This window comes from Colletotrichum gloeosporioides, assembly GCF_011800055.1.
Source record: "Colletotrichum gloeosporioides strain Lc1 chromosome Unknown consensus_101, whole genome shotgun sequence".
NCBI classification, from domain to species: Eukaryota; Fungi; Ascomycota; class Sordariomycetes; order Glomerellales; family Glomerellaceae; genus Colletotrichum; species Colletotrichum gloeosporioides.
The window spans coordinates 363,879-384,927 of NW_025544746.1; the positions used below are offsets into that span (position 1 = coordinate 363,879).

The window sequence follows — 21,049 nt, forward strand, 5'->3', positions numbered from 1 at the left end:
ACGGAACACGCGACGGCGTCTACTGTTGGATTGTACATATTTTCTTTTCCCTGGTTTTGAAGGCGACAGGGCACGACTAGACTGGGTCGGGCGTCTCACACACGAGCTTCCACATTCTCTCACACTACTCAACGATCACGAAAACGAAAACACCAATCAACCCCCGCCACTCGTCGCCAAGCAGCAAAAGCTTCGTTACATATTCGCAAACTTTGGCCTGTACCATACCCCACGGATCTTACTGGTCTTTTGTTTGACTTCTTTTTCCTTTCCTTTGGCCTTCTGACGGCAGCATTTTCAACATGAGCTGGAATTGCGTGGTGTCTGGAGACAACAGAACGAGACGACGGGTAACACATGGGACGAAAAACAACAACTACCGCAGGGCGTGGCGTCTGGTCCTGAACGAGGCTCTTTGATGGTGTGGAACATTCCGGTCCCATCTTTTCATGTCATGTTGTTTCTTCTTTTAACGACGGCGTTTTGGGGGTCAACAAGCGGCTGAACGGCATCAGCCCTGGGATGGCGTTCGCATGGAAGACGGCCATATTTGATTTTGCTGGGGAAAAAAGTGGAGTTGGCCCTCGTGGCACGAGGGCGGGAAGACGGGGCGGTCCGGTAGCTCATCGACTGGTTTGAGCGCCGCGGTGTGTTTTGAGTATTAATCAATCAATCGCGGAGACGACTTGAATGTTGGGATACGAAACGGAGGGCGGTCGGGGTGACTTGGCATCCAAACGGCGTCTGTCGGGGCATGGTTCCCCATCTCATCCATGCATTTTCTTTGGCAGGGGGGGACTTTGGCTGGAAGACACCTCGTCCGGGATAGGAGGAGCGTCGTTGTCGTTGGTCGACAACCAAGATGTCTTTCTTGGTAGCGGTGGCGGTTGCCATCCGTTACGTATTCTACGCCTATACCCTGCTTCTTTCGCGAGAGCGGGCTCGACGCACGACCGCAGAAATACCCGAGTATCATTATGATGTTTGGCTCCTTCGATCCGGCGACCAACTGAAGTCTCGGAGACGCCTGTAAAGGTAGATCCTGGGACGAAAGGCTAGTATCGCCAAGGTTTTCGGAGGGGAGAACATATTTTGGTGCTCACAACGACAAGAAAATATCGGAAAAAAAGGTTGGGAGAGAATCGCTAGGCGGACTGGACGGCTTTTGGACTAGTTCAGCTTCGTGCTGGGACTCGTGGGCTAGATAGTTGTCTGAGCATTTGAAATGGCAACGTCATTATTCTCTCTCATATATGTTTCCGTGACATAATTCGGGAGCTGTTGTCCCAGGTTAATCACAGGCGGTAGCCATGATGTTGCTTGCGAGCCTATCTCGCAGAAGCTGGCGACGGTGATCACCGTGTTGGATTGCTCAGATACGGTCTATACTCAAGAGGGTGTCGGTGAGTCGAAGGAAGCGTTGCAAGATGCTTTTACATCCTAATGTGGTCGGGCATTGCGCTTGAGATTGAAGGAGATAGTTGGACCTGTGCTGGCTGAAGGGAGGTCCGGCGTGTGGGATACGTCCTCCCCTGGCTTACCGGCCGCGCTGGTGTTAATGTAACGGCTCGATTGCACGGCTCGATTGCAAGCAGTAGCCGATCTTGGTTGAGAAATTGAGCAAACCTGTGCCATTTGAGCGTAGCTTTCACGACGCGGTTTCGGGCTCTTCTCATCTTTCATTCAGCCTCTGACTCCAACTAATCTGAGTTCTAGATTGCCCAATAGCTTATATCGAGCTGAGCCAATGAGTAACGATTCACCCTCAAGCTTCTGCGCTCTTGAATGTGGACACAAACTCTCACCCTTGAACGATGACGGGCGAACGACCCCGCCACGGATGAAGGACTTGGAAAGAGGTACATGATGCTTGTCAGAGTCATAATCTCATCCTCATCTCATGATCCGACGAATTATTAAATTGCTTATGAGCTCCACCCCGCAAACAACACCTCCTGCAACCGCCGAAAGACCTCGTCCTCGCCGGGGTAGTCGGGGCCCTTGATCGACTCAAATGCAGGCAGCAACACGCTCTCGTCAATCTCCTTGTACTTGCCCAGCTGGACGTGGATGACCTGCCCGTTGCGGGACGCGTCCGCCATCATCAGGGCCGCACCGCGCGCAACGGCCTCCGCGGGCTGCAGCTCGACGCCGATCTTCTTCATCAGCCCCTTCAGGTCCGGGAGCACGCTGCTGTCGGTCCACGTGGGCGCCAGCGTGTTGACTCTGATGGGCAGGCTGGCGGCCCCGAGCAGGGAGAAGAGGCCGCGCCCGAAGCCGAGCACCGCGTGTTTTGCGGTGGCTTCGTAATCTGGTTAGTCTGGGAGTCGTAGGAGTTGTAGAGAAGGGAGAGGCTTACAGTAATCCACAGCGCGGAGTCGTTGCAAACCCGTCGTGGAGCCGTTGATGACGATGCTCCCGCCCTCGGCCTGCTGCCGCATGTGGAAGATAGCGATCGTGGCCGTGTGCATCACGCCCTTCAAGCTAACATCCAACAGCGCATGCGACGGCTCCTTCAGATCGCCGTTCTCGTCGACCTCGGTGGAGAGGTAGTTGGCATTGGGCCCCATGCCAGCGTTGGCGAAGACATGGTCCACGCGCCCGTAGACCTCCTTGGTCTTCTTGAACAGCGCGATCTGGTCCGCCCAGAGAGTCACGTCCGTCTTGACGAACGTGTAACACGCCTCGGGCTGCTGCGGCGGGGGCTGGATGTCGGCGTTGACGACGGAGGCGCCGTGGGCGAGGAGGGTGGTGACGGTGGCGAGGCCGATGCCCGACGAGCCGCCGGTGACGATGACCACCTTGCCCTTGACGCCTGCGAGGTCTTCATCCGCGATCAGGAATTCGGCCATGGTTGTGAGGTTGCGATGCGGCGCATGGCGTGTGTAACGCGGGCGGTCTTGGCGAGCATGTCGGACTCTTTATTTAAACAGCTCCTGCCCCCAGCGAAAAATGTCCGAGAATGCAGCTGTTGATCTGCTTTGTGCCACGTAATCCCCCCTCCGTTGAAGAAATGATTGCAGAATGCTCCGGGGGTCTAGTGTGCTTTTCTCAGAGTCCACTTTACGCTCCGTGGGAACATGGGATGTTCACCCAATGGATTGGCGGGGACATGGCGATTGCGGCACTCGCACGATGCGAGGAAGCCAATTGAGAGGTGGCGACCCTTGCCTAGCGGATAGGCTACAGACTGCGGTATCAAGGGTTTTTTAACAAGGGACGAGGGCCACAACTTGACGTGGCATTCTGCAATGGCACTTACATCGGACTCGTGCGCTTCATGTGGAGTAGTAAACCGAAGTCCCATCGCTTAAGAAATATGGAATAATTGCGGGCTCAGAGTTGCTAGTTCTCTCAAAGTTGGAAGAAAGACTCAACGACATCCTCACCTAGTACTCAGACGGCGTGCGCTGTTCGCCATCTTCAGCACTCTTTTCTCATTTGGGGCAAGGCATGCTCTCGGACCCGATAGACATGGTGGTTTGACTAGGTCTTATGACAAGGTGGTTGAGTCCTGAACCAAAATCTCTTTACCCAACCAGTCTTCAAAACTTGTGGTTGAAGAAACAGTTATTTTGAAGAAGTATCAGAACACGAACCAAATTCGACACTCAACTCTACGAGAGTTTCATTCTGAAGAATATTTCCAGTCAATGGAGGTGATTCACAATTCCAATAAGTTAAAGTTGCCAACCCCATCAGCCTTCTAAGCTATGCCCGTGTCTTGACCTTGAGGAAGTGCTTCACGGAGTTGAGAAGCGATGTGACCTGAGAGGGTCAGTCTAGTGTCCATCAGTTGGCCAAGAAACAAACGCCATGACTCACTGGCAACGTCCCAGCGTCTGACAATCTTGTCCGAGAGGCTTTGTATCACTTCTCGCAACAGATCCCCGTTATCTCGACCGTGGTGTTTTCCCAGTAGGATGGCGGTGAGTCCAACCCTATGGAACAGAATAACAGCTGTGAGGGGCATCCTGTTGAGCTCGAGGATATCCACAGTCTTCTCCATGCGAAGGAGGTCTTGAGCAATGTTTTTGGCTGATTCGAGAGCTGCTATTGATGACTCTTTGGCGAAGAAAGGGATCTCTTCCTCGCCAGCACAGGTCAGTCTTTTTTCGTGAAGTTCTACGAGCGCTCTGTCCCTCGATTAGCTGCCACGTCTGGATGCAACGGGAAAAGTCTACTTCCAAGAGATATATGGTCACCACGGTATACTGGTGCTCTAGCCTCTTCCAGGATAGTGCTAACGTTTCTCGGATCTTTCTCTGTACCAGCATATCGAGCTTCCAGGACTCATGGTCCAGGAGTGTTTCTAGCTGAACCAACGGGCTTCTTGTAAGCTGCATGACACGCTGTAATGCATGCAAGGCTTGTATTTCGCTGGCGAAAAGTCCGTATCTCTGGGCTTCATCCACTAGAAACGACAGAAGTGGCAGAGATGAGTCGCTGAAATCATGGCGAGTACTCCATACTTCGTCCTCTCGCGGAAGGGCTCGACCGATGTGAGAGTTTTGGACAAGGAATGCTCGTTCAGACTTCCAATTGGCGTAAAAGTCTAGTCTGTCGAGGAAACAGACAGCCCACCATACCCGTAGTCTCTCTTCGTCAGCTGCTGTCACGGAGCGTGGGGTTTGATGGAGATTGGCGATGTGGCCGAGACTGGCACAAATTGCTAATGTGGCGTATGCCTCAGACACGAGGCCACGCCCTTGCTCGTATATGGCGAGCAGTAAGCCTGACTGAACAGTCTTTAGGTGACGCCTTGAATATGTCTGCAGTAGTAAGAATGACGACTTGCAGTCATCATATAGCGACGGCAAGAGCGCTTCGTGACGTTGCCCAGAAGCCGACGGAAATGACGGAGTGATGAGCAGAATGTGTAAGAGAAGACAGGCGAGCTCGGCACATGGTCTGCTCTGCAACGATGATACTTGCTCTTTCAGGCTGATTGGGTGAATGATCGGGATCCATTCGTGTATTGACCTCAAGTAACCATCAAGGACACCCTGTATTTGAAGGTCGAGTTTTCTTAGCGTAGCGAAGAGGTGTGCTGTCAGCAAATCGTTAGGATGCTCTCGTTTCGGAACACTCGGTCCTAGATAAGAAGCAAGACGTATGAGGTTTTCCTTGAGATCCAGGTCGTTTGACGGAAGTTGTTGGGCTGTGGACGAAGAGCCATAGTGGCACGTGCTGTTGCGACTTGTCGGCATCAGAACTGATCTGCGTGCTAGACTACACCTTACTACTTACCTTACACATCGGCTGCAAGCCGGCAATGACCGATCGCAACCTTTTTTCCTCATCGAGCACGAATGGCAGGCATTTGAAGCCAAGGTACTTGCTGACATACTGTTCGTCTTTTGAGGTCAAGTTGTCATGACAGTCACCTTAACGAAAACGAATCTGATTTCTTAATGAGTTCATGGAGTTGACGGTTGTGTTTCTGACAAACTGTTCCGGGTGCCAAATGTTGAGCTAGTCCGCCGCTAGTCCGCCGCCGACCCGCCTTTGGCAGAGCCAAGATTGTCTGAACTGTCGGGGTAGTGTCGGACAAGTGATGTGCCCGCGGTATGGTCACGGCAATGCTGCTCTCCGTCTCAATGGCTGCGACAGTAAACCCTAGAACACTTGACCGTCCTGAGATGGGCCGCAGTCGTAACTGAAAACTCTCCCAGTAATTCAAGCAGATGGACTTTGCTGAAAATCCTGAAACCATAAATAGCCCAGCGATGTCCGCATTTGTTACAAACTTATTGAAAGAGGTCAAAGAACTATGACAACCCGTTCGACAATACAGCAAAAGTTTTGAAAAGTATCTCACTTCTCGCTATCACAATGGCAGTCCCGGAACAGACCCGCGCGCCATCTCTTTTCATCAGCCATGGAGCAGGACCCCTTCCGCTCATTCACCCGGACTTTCAGGAATACCGGCAACTAGCTGCCAAGTTAGGAAGCAGGCTTGATGGCGTCAAAGGCATCATCCTCCTCTCAGCACAGTGGGAATGCAACGAGCCCGAAATCACTGCCCTTGAGGACCCTGGTCTCTATTTCGACTACGGAACTGTAACCGCAGGCCAAAAGCATGTTGCGCCCGAGGCCTACGAGACCAATTACCCTGTCCTCGGAAACGCAGCATTGGCTGTGGAGATCAATCAACGCCTTCTGGATTGCGGCTTCAAGCCAGTCCTCAATCATAAGCGTGGCCTTGACCACGGCGTCTTTGTCCCGCTAAAGATCATGCGACCTGAGGCAGACATACCGGTTGTCCAAGTGTCTGTTCTCACGGGAAAGGACGAGGAAGAGGCCACAGACAAGAACCTGCGTCTGGGCAGCACCTTGAAGTATTTCAGAGACTATGGGTACGCGATCATGGGGAGCGGCGGGTCGTATCACGACTTTGATACTACGATGGCCGTGCTCGAAGGCTCTAGCCAACTTCCCCCCGGGGCCGAGGACTTTGAGAACTACCTCAAATCAGTGGCAGCAATTCCCGATGCAAAGGCTCGTGAGAAGGCCCTTCAGGGCTGGCGAGATATCCCGTCGAGCTATGTCTCTCACCTGCAAGCCGAGGCAGAACACTTTTGGCCGTTTCTCGTTGCTGCCGGTGGTGGTGGAGACGTTGCTGGGCGGCGAATCCTCAAGTTTGTCTCTCACGGCGTGCCTGTGAGCTTCTTCGAGTGGTGAGAATTGGCATGAGAGACTGGCTGGGAGAGCAGAGTTGAGTTTGAGACGACGCGGTTGAAGTGTGCTATCACTGCTCATTGCGTTGAGGATTTTACTGTAGCTAGGCCCAGCAGGAAGACTTTGTGTGCTCAATGGAAGTTAGCCGTGCCATCAGCCATGCGAGTTTGTGTCTTCCGTGTTGGGTCCATTCGTATTGTGGGCTAGAGTCATATTGTGAGAAAATTCGAAGTTCTGCAACCAATCAGATCCTTCGGATCTTCCACGGAAGGGTGGCCGAGTTGGTTATGGCGCCAGGTTAAGGTCAGCTTAACATCTGTTTCCTGGTGGGGCAACCCGCGCGAGTTCGAGTCTCGTCCCTTTCATTTTTCGTTTTTTGTAACGTCTGTCTCGTGCATATGCGGAGCGTTCTTTTTGAATATTCAACAATTACAGGCGTACAAGTTGAGTTCATAGAATGCAAATTTTCAAGCTTCATCCAGAAGGAGGGGGTATCTTTTATTCGCTGGCAATGCCGACAGGTCTAGCCCATCGTCCTAAATGCCTTCTCAAGTGCTTTGCCCAGACGAGTGCACATCGTCGTTTGGTGTCAAATGGTGTATCTGAACCGCGGACTCTCGTCTCCAAGCTCCGCAAGCTCGTCATCAGACAGATCACGATACTTGTCCTCCGCAAGACCGGCCTCCCGCTGCTTATTAGCCCTCCAGTACCAGAACCACATGAAGCCGTACAAGCACGTCCCCATTCCGACCATGCTCAGCGTCACCGCGTGGCCCCCGATGTACCTGGGCTTGTCGATCGCTTGACTACGCTGCCTGTTAGCCGCTGCTTGCCTCTCACTCAGACGGCCGAGCCACTCACTAGATGAAAGACGACATCACCCCAGAACAGTTCCCAATCGTCAGCTGCATCCCGCTCGCAGTCGTCCTCTTGCCATATCTCGGCGAGTTATTCGGCAGCTGCAAACCTCTTGTTAGCCCAGAAGCACACGCACTCTGTAGGAGGGAAAGGCTCACCCAAGCCAGCGGCAGTCCGACGACGACGTACAACCCGGCCGCCACCAGGAAGCATCCAAAGTAATGCACCCCAGACGAGGTGTCCGAGATGAGAATGGCGTACCCGATCACGCTCACGCTCCCGAAGACCACGCAGAACAGCCCGCGGAGCTGCTTGCGGTCCGACAGGAAGGCCGCGGTCATGTACACCACCACGCCGAGGGCGTAGCACGGCACCGTGAGGAGCTGCACCTGCGCGACGGTCCAGGTGCCGAGGCCGTTGATGATCGTCGGGAGGAAGGTAGAAAAGCCTGTTCCGCAGTCAGTCACGAACCGCACAATTCCGGAGGCAGACACTCACCGTAGAGCATGGTGTCCACGCCAAACTGCGCCACGCAAAACACCCAGACCTTCCAGTCCTTGAAGGCCTTCCACATGTCCTCGCGGCTGAACTCCTGCGCGCTGCTCGTGTTGCCGTACTCCCGCCCCCGCCTCTCCACCATCAGCCTCTTCTCCTCCTCGCTCAGGAAACTCGCACTCGCAGCATCATTCGGCAGCAAAAAGAAGGTCACAACACCAAGCACAACCGTCGGCAGGCCCTCGATAATCATAATCCACCGCCACCCGCTCAGCCCGGCCACGCCCTCCATGTGCCCGATCCCATACGCCAGCAGCCCGCCCAGCCCGCCCGCGATGGCCGCGCTGACGAAGAGGTAGCCCACGCGCAGCGCGAGCTCGTGCTTGCTGTAGAAGAAGGTGAGGTAGACGTTCAGCCCGGGGAAGAGGCCGGCCTCGACGGCGCCGAGGAGCAGGCGGCACGCGATGAGGGCGCCGTAGGAGTCGACCAGCCCCGTGAGGGTGGCTATGATGCCCCAGGCGACGGTGATGAAGGCGATCCAGCGGGAGGGCGTGAAGAGCTTGAGGACGAGGTTGGAGGGGACCTCGAAGATGATGTAGGTTACGAAGAGGATGGACACGGCGACCTGGAACTGGTTTCCTTGGAGGTTGAGGTCGGACTCGAGGTTGTAGAGGCGTGCGTTGCCGATGTTGACGCTGGTGGGGTTAGAGAGTGCATGTGGGCAAGGTATGGCAGACTCACCGGTCTAGGAAACTCAGGAGGTAGAGGAGCATCACAAGGGGAATGATGCGCGCGTCCAGTTTTCTGACGAGCTGCTTCTCCCGCAACGCCAGGTCGTCGTCGACGGGTGACAGGTCCCGGGCGTCGATCTCGGGCGAGCTGGCGCCGGGCCCGGCGTCGGCGTGCTTCTTCGCGGCGTCCATGCCGGCGGTGGTTCCGTGGAGGTTAGAGAGGTCCGAATGGACTCTTAGTTGCAGACCAGCAATAACCCTGCGTCAATTGCGCAAAAGTCTGTCGTTGAGAGAGTTTGGCGCAAGGTCTGTTGAAGGGTTGACGTTGACTCAAGGCTCCCTTGGATTCCGACGGGCTGATCGTCACTCTATCCCGGTGCGTCAACGACAAGTTCGCGCTGGACAGGATGATGCGGCCGGCGGGGGTGGTGCCGTTGAAGATGGCGGGGTGTCGTGCAGATATTACACGCGGGCGCGGTGCATGGGACGATTGAGATTTTACTTCTCTGCAGTGTCAACTGTAGACCCCTCCAGTTCCTATGTCGGCGGGGTTGGGTTGACTAGACAGAGACTATGGCACGATGTTTGTAATTACCCGCCCAAGACAGTGGCTGGCTGGGGCGAAAAACAACTCAACTCGTGAAAGACGCTTGCATGAGTCAGGATGGAAGACTGCAGAGAAGGCGAGACTGTTGTAACAAAGAGGGTTGGACTTTTAGACAGAAGAAGACAATAACTATCAAATGGTTCCTCGGTCTACTCCCCGTCTTGCCTTGCCCCCGCGGTATCTTTCTCCAGAAACCAAGACATTGCAGATAAGATCCTGACATTGCTGCCCCCCGGGGTCTGGAACCCATTCGGAGCTGCAGCTAAGAGAAGACAGAAACAACCGCGACAGGGGTGCTTGTGCTTGTTTGGTTCGAGCTTACGCAGGTTTTTTTTTTTTTTTTTTCCCCCTTCCGTTGCCCGCCGCCCACTCTGTGCACCCGCAGTTGCACTTGCGCCCCAATTCGCCCGCGCTGTAGGAGATACCCGACCTGGTGCCACCGCTCGAGACGGTGTCCCTGGAGGAGGGGCTCTTTGGCGAGGTTTCTGTCTTTGTTTGAACGAACCCTGGGGGGGGAAAGGGTGGGTGTGTTGCGTCCGGGGTGGACGTTTGTGACCATCAAAAGGCTTGGCTTACATGAAGCATTGCAGTCGGCAGAAATACCGCCGATGGCTCGGGTCCGGACTGACAAATAGCACACCTTCAACAACAAGATGGTTCCGCGTGCTGACGAAACATGGACGGTCTTCTGGAACTTCCAGACCTGATGAGTGATAGCATTGGGAGGAATGATGGTGACGTCCGCATCTTACAATCCCTCTTTGGCGGGACAGAATGAGTTCCCGGTACCAAGACCCGTTGACACCCGGTCTGTCGGGCTTCTGAGGCTGTCGACCAGACGTCTTGAAGGCTCATGTGAAGTTCTCTTCATATCAGAGCAGGGTCGCATCGGCACGCAACCACGAGATATCGACTGATTACCAAGAGCCTGTCACTTCTTTCCCCAGGATGCGTTTTCAAAGACCCAGGGTCATCCATTGGCGACCCAAAACAGTAAAACTTGGGATGAACGACACCTCGCCGGGATGCACCCGCAACAGCCACGCTCCTCCTAAACTCAACTCATGTCCTCGTCAAGCGCATTTTCAACGTCACACACATACCTCCTAGCTCTCTCGTCGCCCCTTGTCAGGCAAAGAAGCTGTATGGCGCCAAGAGATAAGGCGTGAGACCAAGGTGCTGACACTGCGTCGTCGTCGACGTCCACAATGCGGACATGCAAGCCATATGCGAGCTGGAGCTGCCCCCCTCCCACCGGCAGAGCTAACGACGCACATCATTCCATGGCGCCAACGTCGCGCTCTTCAAGATCCATGACAACTTGCGCCAACGTCAAAAGACTTTACATATAAATCACTCTTATTTTTTACCATCATGCAACTTGCATTGCCATGCTACCTCGTACACATTACGAAGATTATCTACCGCGAGAGAGTTTTGAACCCCAAGTATGAGCCCCCTCAAATGAAAATGCTTCCTGTGCGGCCTTGCTTCCATCTGCCGCCAGCCTGCCTTCCTGCCCCGTGCCCAAGGCAGGGCAAAAGCTTCAATGCAACGCTTCAGTATCCTAAAACCAAATCCAAGTAATAGCCTTTATGTATATATTTACAACCTCCCCACCCACTCCATCTTTCAAATCTGCCACAAAAGAAAAACATACGCAAGATACACACACATGCATTATCGATAGTTCTGGGCAGGCATCTCGTATACGTCCGGCACCGGCCCAGACTGGAACGACGTCATGTGCTGTCGTTGCTGCGGCGGCTGCGGCCTAGGCTGCCCGTCGCCCATCTCGACAACCTCGTCGCCGCCCATCTCGGGCGGGAGAATCCGCGTGCCGCCCAGCTCGTTCGCCCCGTTCGCGGGCCTCGTGTACCCAGAGCCGTAGTCGTTGGCGGGCGACACCGTCTGATTCGACATGGGGCTGACGCTCTGCGTGGGCGGCGATAGCTGGCTGCTCTTGCGCGGCACGGGCTGGCGCCTGTGAGTCGGCGTGGTGGCGGCAGCTGCGCCGAGGCCGGCTCCCGTCTCGGACATGCCGTGGCCGTGGTCGTAGGACGGGCCGTTGGGGTCGTAGGCGCGCATGTCGTCGAGGTCGGCGGCGCTGGGGCGGTTGGCCTTGTGGCGCTTGTAGAGCCACCAGCCGATGCCGAGGAGGAGCGCGAGGCCGACGACGCCGACACCTGCGCCGATTCCGGCCTTCGCGCCCGTGGAGAGCCCGCCGTCGCCGCTGCCGCTGTCGCTTGAGCCTGTCGCGGAGGAGCCGCTGTCGGTCGCGGTGGCGATGTTGCCTGTCGTCGGGCCGGCGTCGACGGTGGCGGCGGAGGTGGTGTCGACCGAGGTGGAGGTGACGAGCAGGGTGGAGGTGACGGTGATTGTGGTCTGGGCGTTGTTGAAGAGGGTGCTGACGATGGTGGAGGTCTGGACGAGGTTGGAGGTGGTGGTACGGACGACGGTGCTGGTGCGGACGTTGGTGACTGTCGCGTCGGCGCCGGCGGTGCCCGTGACGGTGACGAAGACTGTGACGATGGCGCGCTTCTCGATTACAGCGTGCTTGCGCAGGTCGGCTGCAGGGGTGATTTGGGCGGCGGGGGCGGCGAAGGGGGCGGTCTCGGCGGGGAGGAAGTTGATCCAGCGCTTCGCGAGGATGGTGGAGGTGACGTACTCGGTCAGGGTGGCGGTCGCGACATCGTTGCTGGTGACGGTGGTGGTCTCGAAGGTGGTGGTGGTGACGACGACGGTGGTGATGACTGTGCGGAGGAAGTTGGAGGTGACGGTGACGGTGCCTCCGCTGCCGCCGCCGACGGTGACTGTGTCTGTGATTGTCGTCGTCGCCTCTGCTGCCTCGCTCGTCGTGGGCGTCGATGCCACGGGGGTCGTCGATGTTGGTGTTGAGCCCGTGCCGGACCCCTGTCTGGGGCGGAGGCCGGGCATGGCTTTGGCGTCGTCGGCGAGTGGTGATGCTGTCGCGATGTTGCTGCTGCTAAAGGACCAGAGCAGGGCCAGGAGGCCGGCCGATCCGAGACGCATGGCTGCGGTAGAGTCGCTCAATGGCGAGAGGGAGCAACCTGGGTGTGTTTGTTGGACAAAAGAGAGATCCGGGTGGATGTCGACGATAGTTGGAAAGGTTGGTGATGAGGGTGGAAAAGTGTGAAGCGACGTCGTCTGGCTTCGAGGGAGGGAGGTCCAGGAAAGGTTCGAGAGTGTGTGTGTGCCACCACGGCGAAACACGGTGGAATGAAAAGCTCGTAACAAGTCACCAGCGCCCAGAGACACAGGAAACGGTTTATTACGAGACCTGCTGAGAGGCACAAGCAGTAGCGCAGAGCAAAGAGTGCAGAGGATAACCGAGCAGGCGGAGGGTGCGGGAAGATCAGATGCGGTCTAGTCGACCCTAGCCACCTGCTAACCGCAGATACGTATCTCCCTCCAGGTCCTGCTGTATTCGGTGATCTCCTCTGCACCTCCTAGGTACCTAAGCGTGTCGGCCGACGGGTGCTAACAGAAAGGCCACTCGTAATAGCGTCTCCAGCATGGTGGCGCGGCAACTGTTTTTTTTCTCTTCCTCGCTCACTTTTCGCGCTTTTTTCCCATCAGGTAATGAATCCCCTCTTTTCCTCGCCGCCCTCTCCCTTCTGTCCCGGAGGTTCCTACATCCCCACCGTCGGAGTCTGGAGAGGAAGCCGACGGGCTAGTATAAAAAGGACATAGATTAAATGAAAGAAAACAAGTGGACACCAGGAAGAGGGCCTGAGTCTGACAAGTGACAACGAATTAACCTCGCAAATGGCAGGTGGTCCTACCGACAATGTGCAAAACGGAATGAGCAAAAGGCTGTGAAGCAGGGGTCCTTCGGGAACAGGGGGTTCCTCTTCGCTGGTTCATCGGTAGGAACATGCCTGACTGGGAAACACAATGACACAATTGCACAAGGGGCACCTCCCAGAGCAGCACAAGAGACGGAAAAGAGACCAGACGGTGGTGTTGATGGGTAATGGTATGCCCTGTCAATAGCACATCCCCCAACAGGGCCCCCTTGTGATGATGTGTCTGCGCTGCCTCGGGAGAGTTGGCTGCTGCGCTGGCAGTGCTGGACAGCAGCTGGCAACCAACCGTCGCCTCTGGCCTCGCCCTGCGCATGTTCATGTGCTGTGCAGACGTGACCGATGGACCCTTGGACCCCCGAATGCGACCCGAAGGAAGCGCGCAGCTTCTGCGTAACTCTACCGCGTAATGAGAGGGCCTGCAGCGTACGCACGATACATAGGCCTATGATCATCGACAATAAATGGGAACAGAAACGTCGATGATGCGGAATTCCATTGGGCAATGCGGGAAAAATGCGGGAAAAACACGAAAAACGGTGCCCCCCCCCCCTCTTCCCCTGGATCCTAGCCTCTGGCAGAGGCCTAAGGAGGTCTTGTGACGGGATCCTTGAATCTCCCAGCCAACTCTTGGCCCGTCATGCGGCCGGGGAAGAAAAGTGTGGGCGGCAGGCAAACATACGATGGGCTGAGTAACCCGAGGCCGAAGAAGAAAACATACAACGCGAAAGGGCTTCTTCTGTTCCATCTTGAAGGTGTCGAGAGACATTGAGAAACAACAACAGGTCGCAAAGGACGAAGGATATCGAGGTTTGCCAGAAACGTTTCTGTTTCACCCGAAGTAAAGCTTCACCACTAGCAGTAGAGGCCATCCAAACCCGTTGCCGCTTCAGCTTCCAGAAGCGAAAAGCCTCCCCGACCCGGACGACCAACTTGGCCATCCACGCCGCCGCCGTGGCGCGGGTCATCCGCCGTCAAGAGGCCGAGGCCCCTCCAAGTCGGCTACCTCAATCGCGAAGTCAGACGCCAAAATCACCCCGTTTCAGAAGCTGTGGAAGTCCGCGCTGTACTGTAATGCGGCTGGATCTGCGCAAACCACGCAACCCATCCATCCATCAAAACCTCGCTCCTCCAATGCGATCGACGCGTCGGCATGAATGATATCAGCCTGGGCAGACGCGGGCTGAAATACGAGCTGCAGGCCGACTCTTTCTCTCTCTTCCTCTGTCAGGAGGGCGCGTCTCCGCAGATAGGGGCAGTATCAAGTCGCAGACCTTTGCAGATCAACTTATCTCGCACGTCGAGACGATAGGCAAGAAGACCTCTGCCACCGATCGTCGACTCAAAAATGTTTTCGCAGAAGTCGAGGTATGGTTCGACAGCCAGGTACCAAATCTAAACATCCCGCCCCCTGTCGTGATCCCGCCCAAAAAAAAGTCAATTTCAGCCATAAAAAGCGCTGGAATCAACGCTTCACCGTTATGAGAAAAATCGCCGTCAGCCACCGCTAACCCAAGCCCGTTTCCGTGCACGCTGAAGCTGTCCTCCCTCACGTCGCGCGCCGGCCTGCCTATCGTGAACGCTGCCCCTCCGAGGTTAGCACGCGGACGCAGAGGCACCCGGAGATTGCCCAGAGACACTGCGTCCACCGGCCGGTGACGGTTCGTCTGCGGCCAAGCAGCGGCGCCTTTATAGCCACTCATTGAGCAGCTTCTTCCGTCGGGAACGCAGGGTTGGATAAAGGAGCTGGGTTAGCCTCGTGAGATGTCATTTTCAAGGTGAAGAGCAGTCCATCATTTTGGTTGTTTTTAATTGAGCATAGTTACGGTTGCATGCTGATGCGATCCCTGCCGAGGGCAGCTGGCAGGGCCATTTTCATGTCCAGACGGGATGCTTGAGCACTGGACCGGTCTCTTGGTACGCTAGTGTGCCCCGCGAGCCACCGGAACAGGTGCAGGTTCCAGCGAGACAGCCGCCACAAATGTGGCTTCCCTGACCAACCCACGAACGACTGCCAAGAGCATCATAGTATCTCCTCTCATTTTTCTGCGTGTGCTTTGGTTCAGACTCACTTGCATCATACCAGAGAGGTTCGGTAACTGCGTGGGGCTTAACAACCCACCAATGTGAGCATTGCAAGATTTCGATGACATGGAAAATCAAGGCGTACATGGGCGTCGCGGGCACCACGTGAAAAGCCTCCCTCCCAAGAGACGATGTTGGACCACTTTCACATTGTTGATGCTGGATACTCCCTTTGCCCAGCCGCAGATTCTCCCAGACGGCGGCCATGTCACTGGCTGGTTCCATCATCCTTAAATAAAACACTTAATAAGGCTATAGTAGACTGAGCAGGGGCGAAGGCCGATGTGTGTATCGCGAACTCCTTGGAATAAACCTTGGAAAGCCTGACGGTATCGATTTCACTAACATACTGAGGAGCAACTTTGTGTGACAACTCAAGACGACGAGTATGGCCAACTAGTCGGTTACATCGCATCTCTCGTCAGAGTCTCTGAGACAAGATATTCTCTTTAGGCTCGACATTGCGTTCTTCTCAAGCTCCTCAACGACAGCTCACTACCTCTTCCTTTCTTGATCGTCATTATAGTCGATGGAAACAGGGACCCCTACTTGGCCTGTGTTAGAGCGACTGCTTTCCTTGTGTGCTCGCTCCTTGATCGTCGTTGCCGGTGTAGTTGCTACTGTCGTTACTGCTATGGTTACTGCTATCGTTGGTGTTGTCCTTACTGCTGCTATTATCATCGTCGTCGTCCGTATCAATCCAGTACAGAAGAAATGTGCCCGCCCAGACGTGAGGAAATTAGGCGGTCTCGATAAAAAAAGATAGGCCTCGAGCTTCATCCATAGCCAAGTAATCTCACAGCACCTTGAGTTGCCTCTGAGCTTCTGACTATGAGGTACCGATCAGAGACGCGCCAACCGTGCCGTTGAAGTCTCGGCATCAATCCTTCTTACATGTTTACAACCGAAACGAAAGGCTCGATCTGCTGCTCCTTATTTCATGAGCCAATCTCTCGCATATGCCTTTCTTCTCTAGCCGTTTCCTCGCAGAAGTCTTCGACCTCTGAACGATAGAGAAGCTTAGATGTCTTTTCACATGTGTTCTTATTTTCCATCGCTCGGCCTCATCTACAGCCTCCGCGAGTATTCGTGCGTTACCGACAGCCCAACCGAACAAATCATGTCCCGCGACAGTGTGGTCACTTCTCCCCCGTGAAGAGAACAACACATATCCACCAGAGAAGCGCGTCAATCCAGTCGAGATGGCTCCCTAAAAGTCACACCATAAGTCACTACTATAATCACAATCCTGCTCACAACTTGTAGGCGACATGTCACCGCAACCGTCACCCTCTCATCTTCAGTAATAAGCATCGTTGATGAAACCCATCTGCTCTAATGCATTATCCATCCCCTTGAGTCCCCGTATCCGGTACTCACTCAAGCAAGAACATCACGAACGGGGAATGCAGTGAACACAGTTCCTCTCGCTCACCTCCTTCACAGTCATCTTAGAAGAATGAAGTAGACAAGGATAGTCTAGAGAAGGTGGTTCAGACCAGGAGATACCCGGCCTGATCTGAAGCCGAGAGGAAATGAGATTCCATCAGCTTCACCAATAGCTTCAGCAACAAACAACTCACCACCACCTACACACCTCCCCTCTGTGAAATAAGCCAACCTCCGCAGAACAATATACTCATACTCACTCACCCATCAACAAGCCACCAAACCTCTCATGAAACCACACCCATTCACACACAACCCCCACCTCCCCGTCCTAAGCATCTCCCTCACCCTCAAGCCTCAACTCACAGAACCACCAAGCCACATCCTCCTCCTCCTCCTCCTCCTCCTCCTCCTCCTCCCCCATCCCACGAGCCTCAATCTACAATCCCACATCCCACCCAATCAAACCCCCCTCCTCCTCCCAAAACGCCTCCCAAAACCACGCCAACCTCCGATCGCCAAGCGATCGCCAAGGCCCAATCACCCGTCCGATGTACAGACACCCACATCCCAGTCACGTTTTACAAAGAGTGTCGCAGAACAGCCCGCACCGTCGTCATCCAACGTGTTGCAAAAAACCTTGCGCCGCGGCCTGCAATCCCTGCGTCCGAGCGCTTGCTCCCGCCAGTCGTGCGAAACAAGCCGACACGTTGAGAGAGAGACAGAGAGAAAAGAGGGAAAGGGGAGCCGAGGGATGCGCGCTCTTGGCACGTCTCAGCTTCCAGCTGCACTCGGATATGCAAACGCACGAGCAGGCACGGATGGGTTGAGACCAAAGAGCACCAGGTAATTTCGCAAGAGCCATTTGCCCTGCAACATCAAGACTGTCTAAGTATACTGATGATGGCATCACGCTAGGTACATGTAAATGTCGGTAGTAGTAATAGTATATCCACAGGGGTGCGGGGATGACGCCGAAGATTATCATCATCCACCGATGCAAAATTCCTCCACATTTCGCTCTCATAAACCTCCTCTCTCGACACTGCTTCCACCCTGCCTGAAAGTCCCCCTCGGCATGTCGGTGCCGCCGCCGCGTTCATCACCAAACCTGCCGTCTTCTTGGTCCTGGCGTCCGGCGCACCCGCGATATGCATCCCAGTGGATCAGATTCCAAACAAGTAACGTCCGTGATGTTCCACCCTGCCATATTGAATGGACAGAGGCAGGAAGGGACAGGTAGGCAACGATGCTGATATTGTTGACAAATAATATGACGTAAGAGGGAAACGAAACGAAGTTGTTGCCTTGTGCCACAGCCTGGCTTAGAAGTTCTCCTTGCCCCAAACAAAGGAGAAGCTGGACAATGTTAGCATGATTTGTTTGATACTGACGGAAGTTATATCCACTTACCCAGGTTCACTGTACTTATTGCAGTAAATATGCAGCGCGCTACCCAGACCCTTGGGTCCGCAGAAGAACACACCAGCCTCGGCCGGGGAGTGCAACTTGCGGATACCTCTGAAGATCATGTCCCAGTTGGGTCTGCCGAAGTTGGTGGGAGAACGCAGACCAGTGATGGTATCCTTGTCGGCGTTGGCGTCGTTAATCATGATGTTCGTCGCGTCGTCTGCCTTGATCTTGGCGGTCAGGTAGGTGTGAATCTCAATGCGGTTGTCCACATCCTGAGCCTCGATGGCGAGAAGGAGAGAGCGGAACCACTCGAAGGAGCCGAAATCTCTGCAAATCCAAAAGAAGTAGACCTTGCTAAGACGGGTCTTCTTCTGAGGGTAGTTCATGCGGTACCAGATGGACTTGAGGATAGAGGCGAAGGGAGTAACACCGATACCGGCACCGCAGAGCACGGAAACCTCGTACTTGAAGACGTCCTCAGAGGCGGAGCCGAAAGGTCCGTCGACGTAGACACGGGGAAGGACACGGCGGAGGGCGGGGTCAACCTCGCTGGAGTCGCTGTTGACGCCGACAACCTTGGAGGAGTCGTCCTTCTTGCGGTCCCATTCGCAGCCGAGGGCCTGAGAGACACCACGAGTGAAGTCACCGACGACACGCATGTGGATGGAGATGTAGTCCTCCTCGGGAGCGGAAGTCAAGGTGAAGGGGTGGTATTGCCACAGCGAAACGGCAGGACAGCAGAAGAAAATGTACTGTCCGGCCTTGGTCTTGGTGTGCTCCTTCTTGATCTGGATCTCGCAGACGTTGCTGGGGTGCTGGATGACCTTGGAGACGTATGTCTTGTGGCGTCCGCGCAGCTCACGAGCGATACGCTCAGCCAGGTAGATGAAGCCGCCGTACATCCAGTACTGCCAGAAGACACCGATCGCAGAGGTACCGATGCTGACGCAGAAGGGAGCAAAGTCGGGCTGAATCATGCAGAAAGCTCCGTGGAAGGACCAGAAAAAGAAGAAGATGATGAACATATGGTGAGTGTACCAGAATCGCTCGTAGTTGGCACGTCTGGGCTTCTCAACTGAGGTGAAGACCATGCCCATGAGGGCGATGAGCATGACATAGCCGGTCCAGCCAGGGCCGGAGACGAAGTTGGCCAGCAGCCATCCGTAGATTCCTAGGTTGTTCTTCGCAGCAATCTGGGCAAAGTTGTTCCAGTGGGCAATCGTGTGAACCCAGGAGAAGAAGACAATGGACCACGCGGTGGTGATGTGGAACGTGATGTTCTTGTCGAACTGGATGATGCCGTTGAGCGGGGTCTGACGAGCCAGAGAAATGAGCGTGCGGCACACGGGGAATAGAATCAGTGCGACGTCGACGTGGAGAACCAAGGCGGCAGAACGGGCAATGACGAAAGTCGGGCCGAAGGTATCGCGAGACGTTTGCAAGTTGTCCTTGAGACCGTAGTGGACGGTGGCAAAGGCGAAGATGAGGGCGTGCAGCAGCAGGAACACGAAGACGAAGCTGTGTTATGTTAGTTAGGCTTCACGTGGCAGCGAACGGCGACAGGCAAACGTACACTCTGCGGTATCCTTCGTTAATCATCCATCTGTCGAAACGTTCCCTCATTGTCAACTCCTTTTGCTTCTCCTGTGTCATCTCTCCGGAGAGCAACATGCGGGTGAGAGGCGTCCATCTCGATCGCTCGGAGGGCTTCTCGGAGCCCTGAGAGTAGTAGTCCATGGCGGGCGGGTGGTCTGGCTGTCGCTAGCCAGGCGAGTCGTGGGTCGATCCTGCGTTCGTTTTCCTTCTGATCCGTATTATCCCAGTGGGTGGTCTTCTTCTCGACTCTTTCTCGGATCCCCAGCAACGACTCCTTCGCCCAAGTTCCTCCTTTAGTCGGGTGGTGCCTGTCGGGGTGGTTGTCTGGCGTGGTGCGATTATGCGCGGGTATAGTCGGTCGGTTGTGGTTGATTCAGAGCCTGCTGAACGGGCAAAGAAATAATGTGTCTAAATGAAAGTATACGAAGAGAAGTGCGCGAACCCAGAAAAGAGCGGAAATTGGAGCCTGCAATCCGACAGTCACTGGGTTAGCGAAAAGACGGCTTCATGCACCAGGCGGCGGTGGAAGATGGGCAGCAGCGAGCGGGAGGCGGGAGAAGGGGAACGAGCTGGAATGTGAGTGACAGAAGGTGGCGGAGGGGGACAGGAAAGGAGGGGAGGATATGGCGTAGAAGAGAGTTTTTTTGGAGGAAGCGAGGAGAGTCCGAGGGATGGCGCAGGGGAGTGCGGGAAGGATAAGGCGACTGGCTTTTGGGCAGACGATACGCGAGCGGGCGGCAAAGAAAGAGTCGAGTGTGAGGAGCGAAGGCATCGCCAAGCCAGCCAAGACTGAACTCTGGGTTGATGAAGTGAAGGCAACGCAACGTACCTGCACACAATGCCTGCACTCGGCGGCTGGTTCTTGGAATTCGCGGTCGTTGAGGAAATCGTGGAATTATTTTCCCTACGTGCAGTAGCGGAAGGGGTGTGCGAGATGGGAAAAGGAAGAAGGGGAGGAGAGAGTCAAAAGAGCGTCCGGGAGGTGGGCGATCACAGGAAGATGAGGAGCGTGTGAGGTGTGAGAGGTGTGAGAGAGGTGGATGTGCCTGGCGGGGAGGAAGGGGGGGCGTGGTGTGTGCGGACAGGGGGGCCATGGGGGAGGGGTGGCCGGATGAGCGTCAGGGCAATCGCCAGCCAGGGCCGTCGCGAGATGGCAAGTGGTAGCCCTCTGTTGCTCTTGCCCAGCGAAATTCAGTGGGACAAGGCAAGAAGAGACTAACAGCGCAGTTGGGGAGGTCATGTAAGAGAAACCGCAATCAGCAACAAGGCAGTTACAAGTCGAGGACACAAGAGGCCCGCGACATTATGCCTGCGATGGCTCGAGGACCAGGTATCGCTGGGTACAGGCTGGCTGGCTCTGGCTCTCA

The 21,049-nt window shown here is 55.2% G+C and overlaps 6 protein-coding genes across 6 annotated transcripts; 1 reads left to right on the plus strand and 5 right to left on the minus strand.

Moving 5' to 3' along the window:
- Positions 1-1,925: 1,925 nt before the first annotated feature.
- GCG54_00010570 (2 5-dichloro-2 5-cyclohexadiene-1 4-diol dehydrogenase) lies at positions 1,926-2,852 on the minus strand (the record flags this gene model as incomplete). The annotated part of the gene is made up of 2 exons (XM_045410491.1): positions 1,926-2,311; positions 2,360-2,852. 2 exons carry the CDS (start codon positions 2,850-2,852, stop codon positions 1,926-1,928), a joined length of 879 nt encoding a protein of 292 aa, XP_045257382.1.
- An 854-nt stretch (positions 2,853-3,706) lies between these two features.
- On the minus strand, positions 3,707-4,739 carry GCG54_00010571 (uncharacterized protein; the record flags this gene model as incomplete). The annotated part of the gene is made up of 2 exons (XM_045410492.1): positions 3,707-4,109; positions 4,216-4,739. Coding segments are annotated over 2 exons (927 nt in total), but the record flags the coding sequence as incomplete, so codon positions are not given.
- Positions 4,740-5,835: 1,096 nt separating this feature from the next.
- GCG54_00010572 (4 5-DOPA dioxygenase extradiol) lies at positions 5,836-6,684 on the plus strand (the record flags this gene model as incomplete). The annotated part of the gene is made up of 1 exon (XM_045410493.1): positions 5,836-6,684. One exon carries the CDS (start codon positions 5,836-5,838, stop codon positions 6,682-6,684), a length of 849 nt encoding a protein of 282 aa, XP_045257384.1.
- Positions 6,685-7,270: 586 nt separating this feature from the next.
- GCG54_00010573 (putative transporter) lies at positions 7,271-8,957 on the minus strand (the record flags this gene model as incomplete). The annotated part of the gene is made up of 5 exons (XM_045410494.1): positions 7,271-7,487; positions 7,543-7,640; positions 7,698-7,987; positions 8,038-8,729; positions 8,776-8,957. 5 exons carry the CDS (start codon positions 8,955-8,957, stop codon positions 7,271-7,273), a joined length of 1,479 nt encoding a protein of 492 aa, XP_045257385.1.
- A 2,095-nt stretch (positions 8,958-11,052) lies between these two features.
- On the minus strand, positions 11,053-12,405 carry GCG54_00010574 (uncharacterized protein; the record flags this gene model as incomplete). The annotated part of the gene is made up of 1 exon (XM_045410495.1): positions 11,053-12,405. The coding sequence occupies one exon, from the start codon at positions 12,403-12,405 to the stop codon at positions 11,053-11,055; it is 1,353 nt and encodes a 450-aa protein (XP_045257386.1).
- A 5,593-nt stretch (positions 12,406-17,998) lies between these two features.
- GCG54_00010575 (Superoxide-generating NADPH oxidase heavy chain subunit A) lies at positions 17,999-19,823 on the minus strand (the record flags this gene model as incomplete). Its single annotated transcript, XM_045410496.1, has 3 exons — positions 17,999-18,032; positions 18,087-19,604; positions 19,660-19,823. 3 exons carry the CDS (start codon positions 19,821-19,823, stop codon positions 17,999-18,001), a joined length of 1,716 nt encoding a protein of 571 aa, XP_045257387.1.
- Between the last annotated feature and the right edge of the window lie 1,226 nt (positions 19,824-21,049).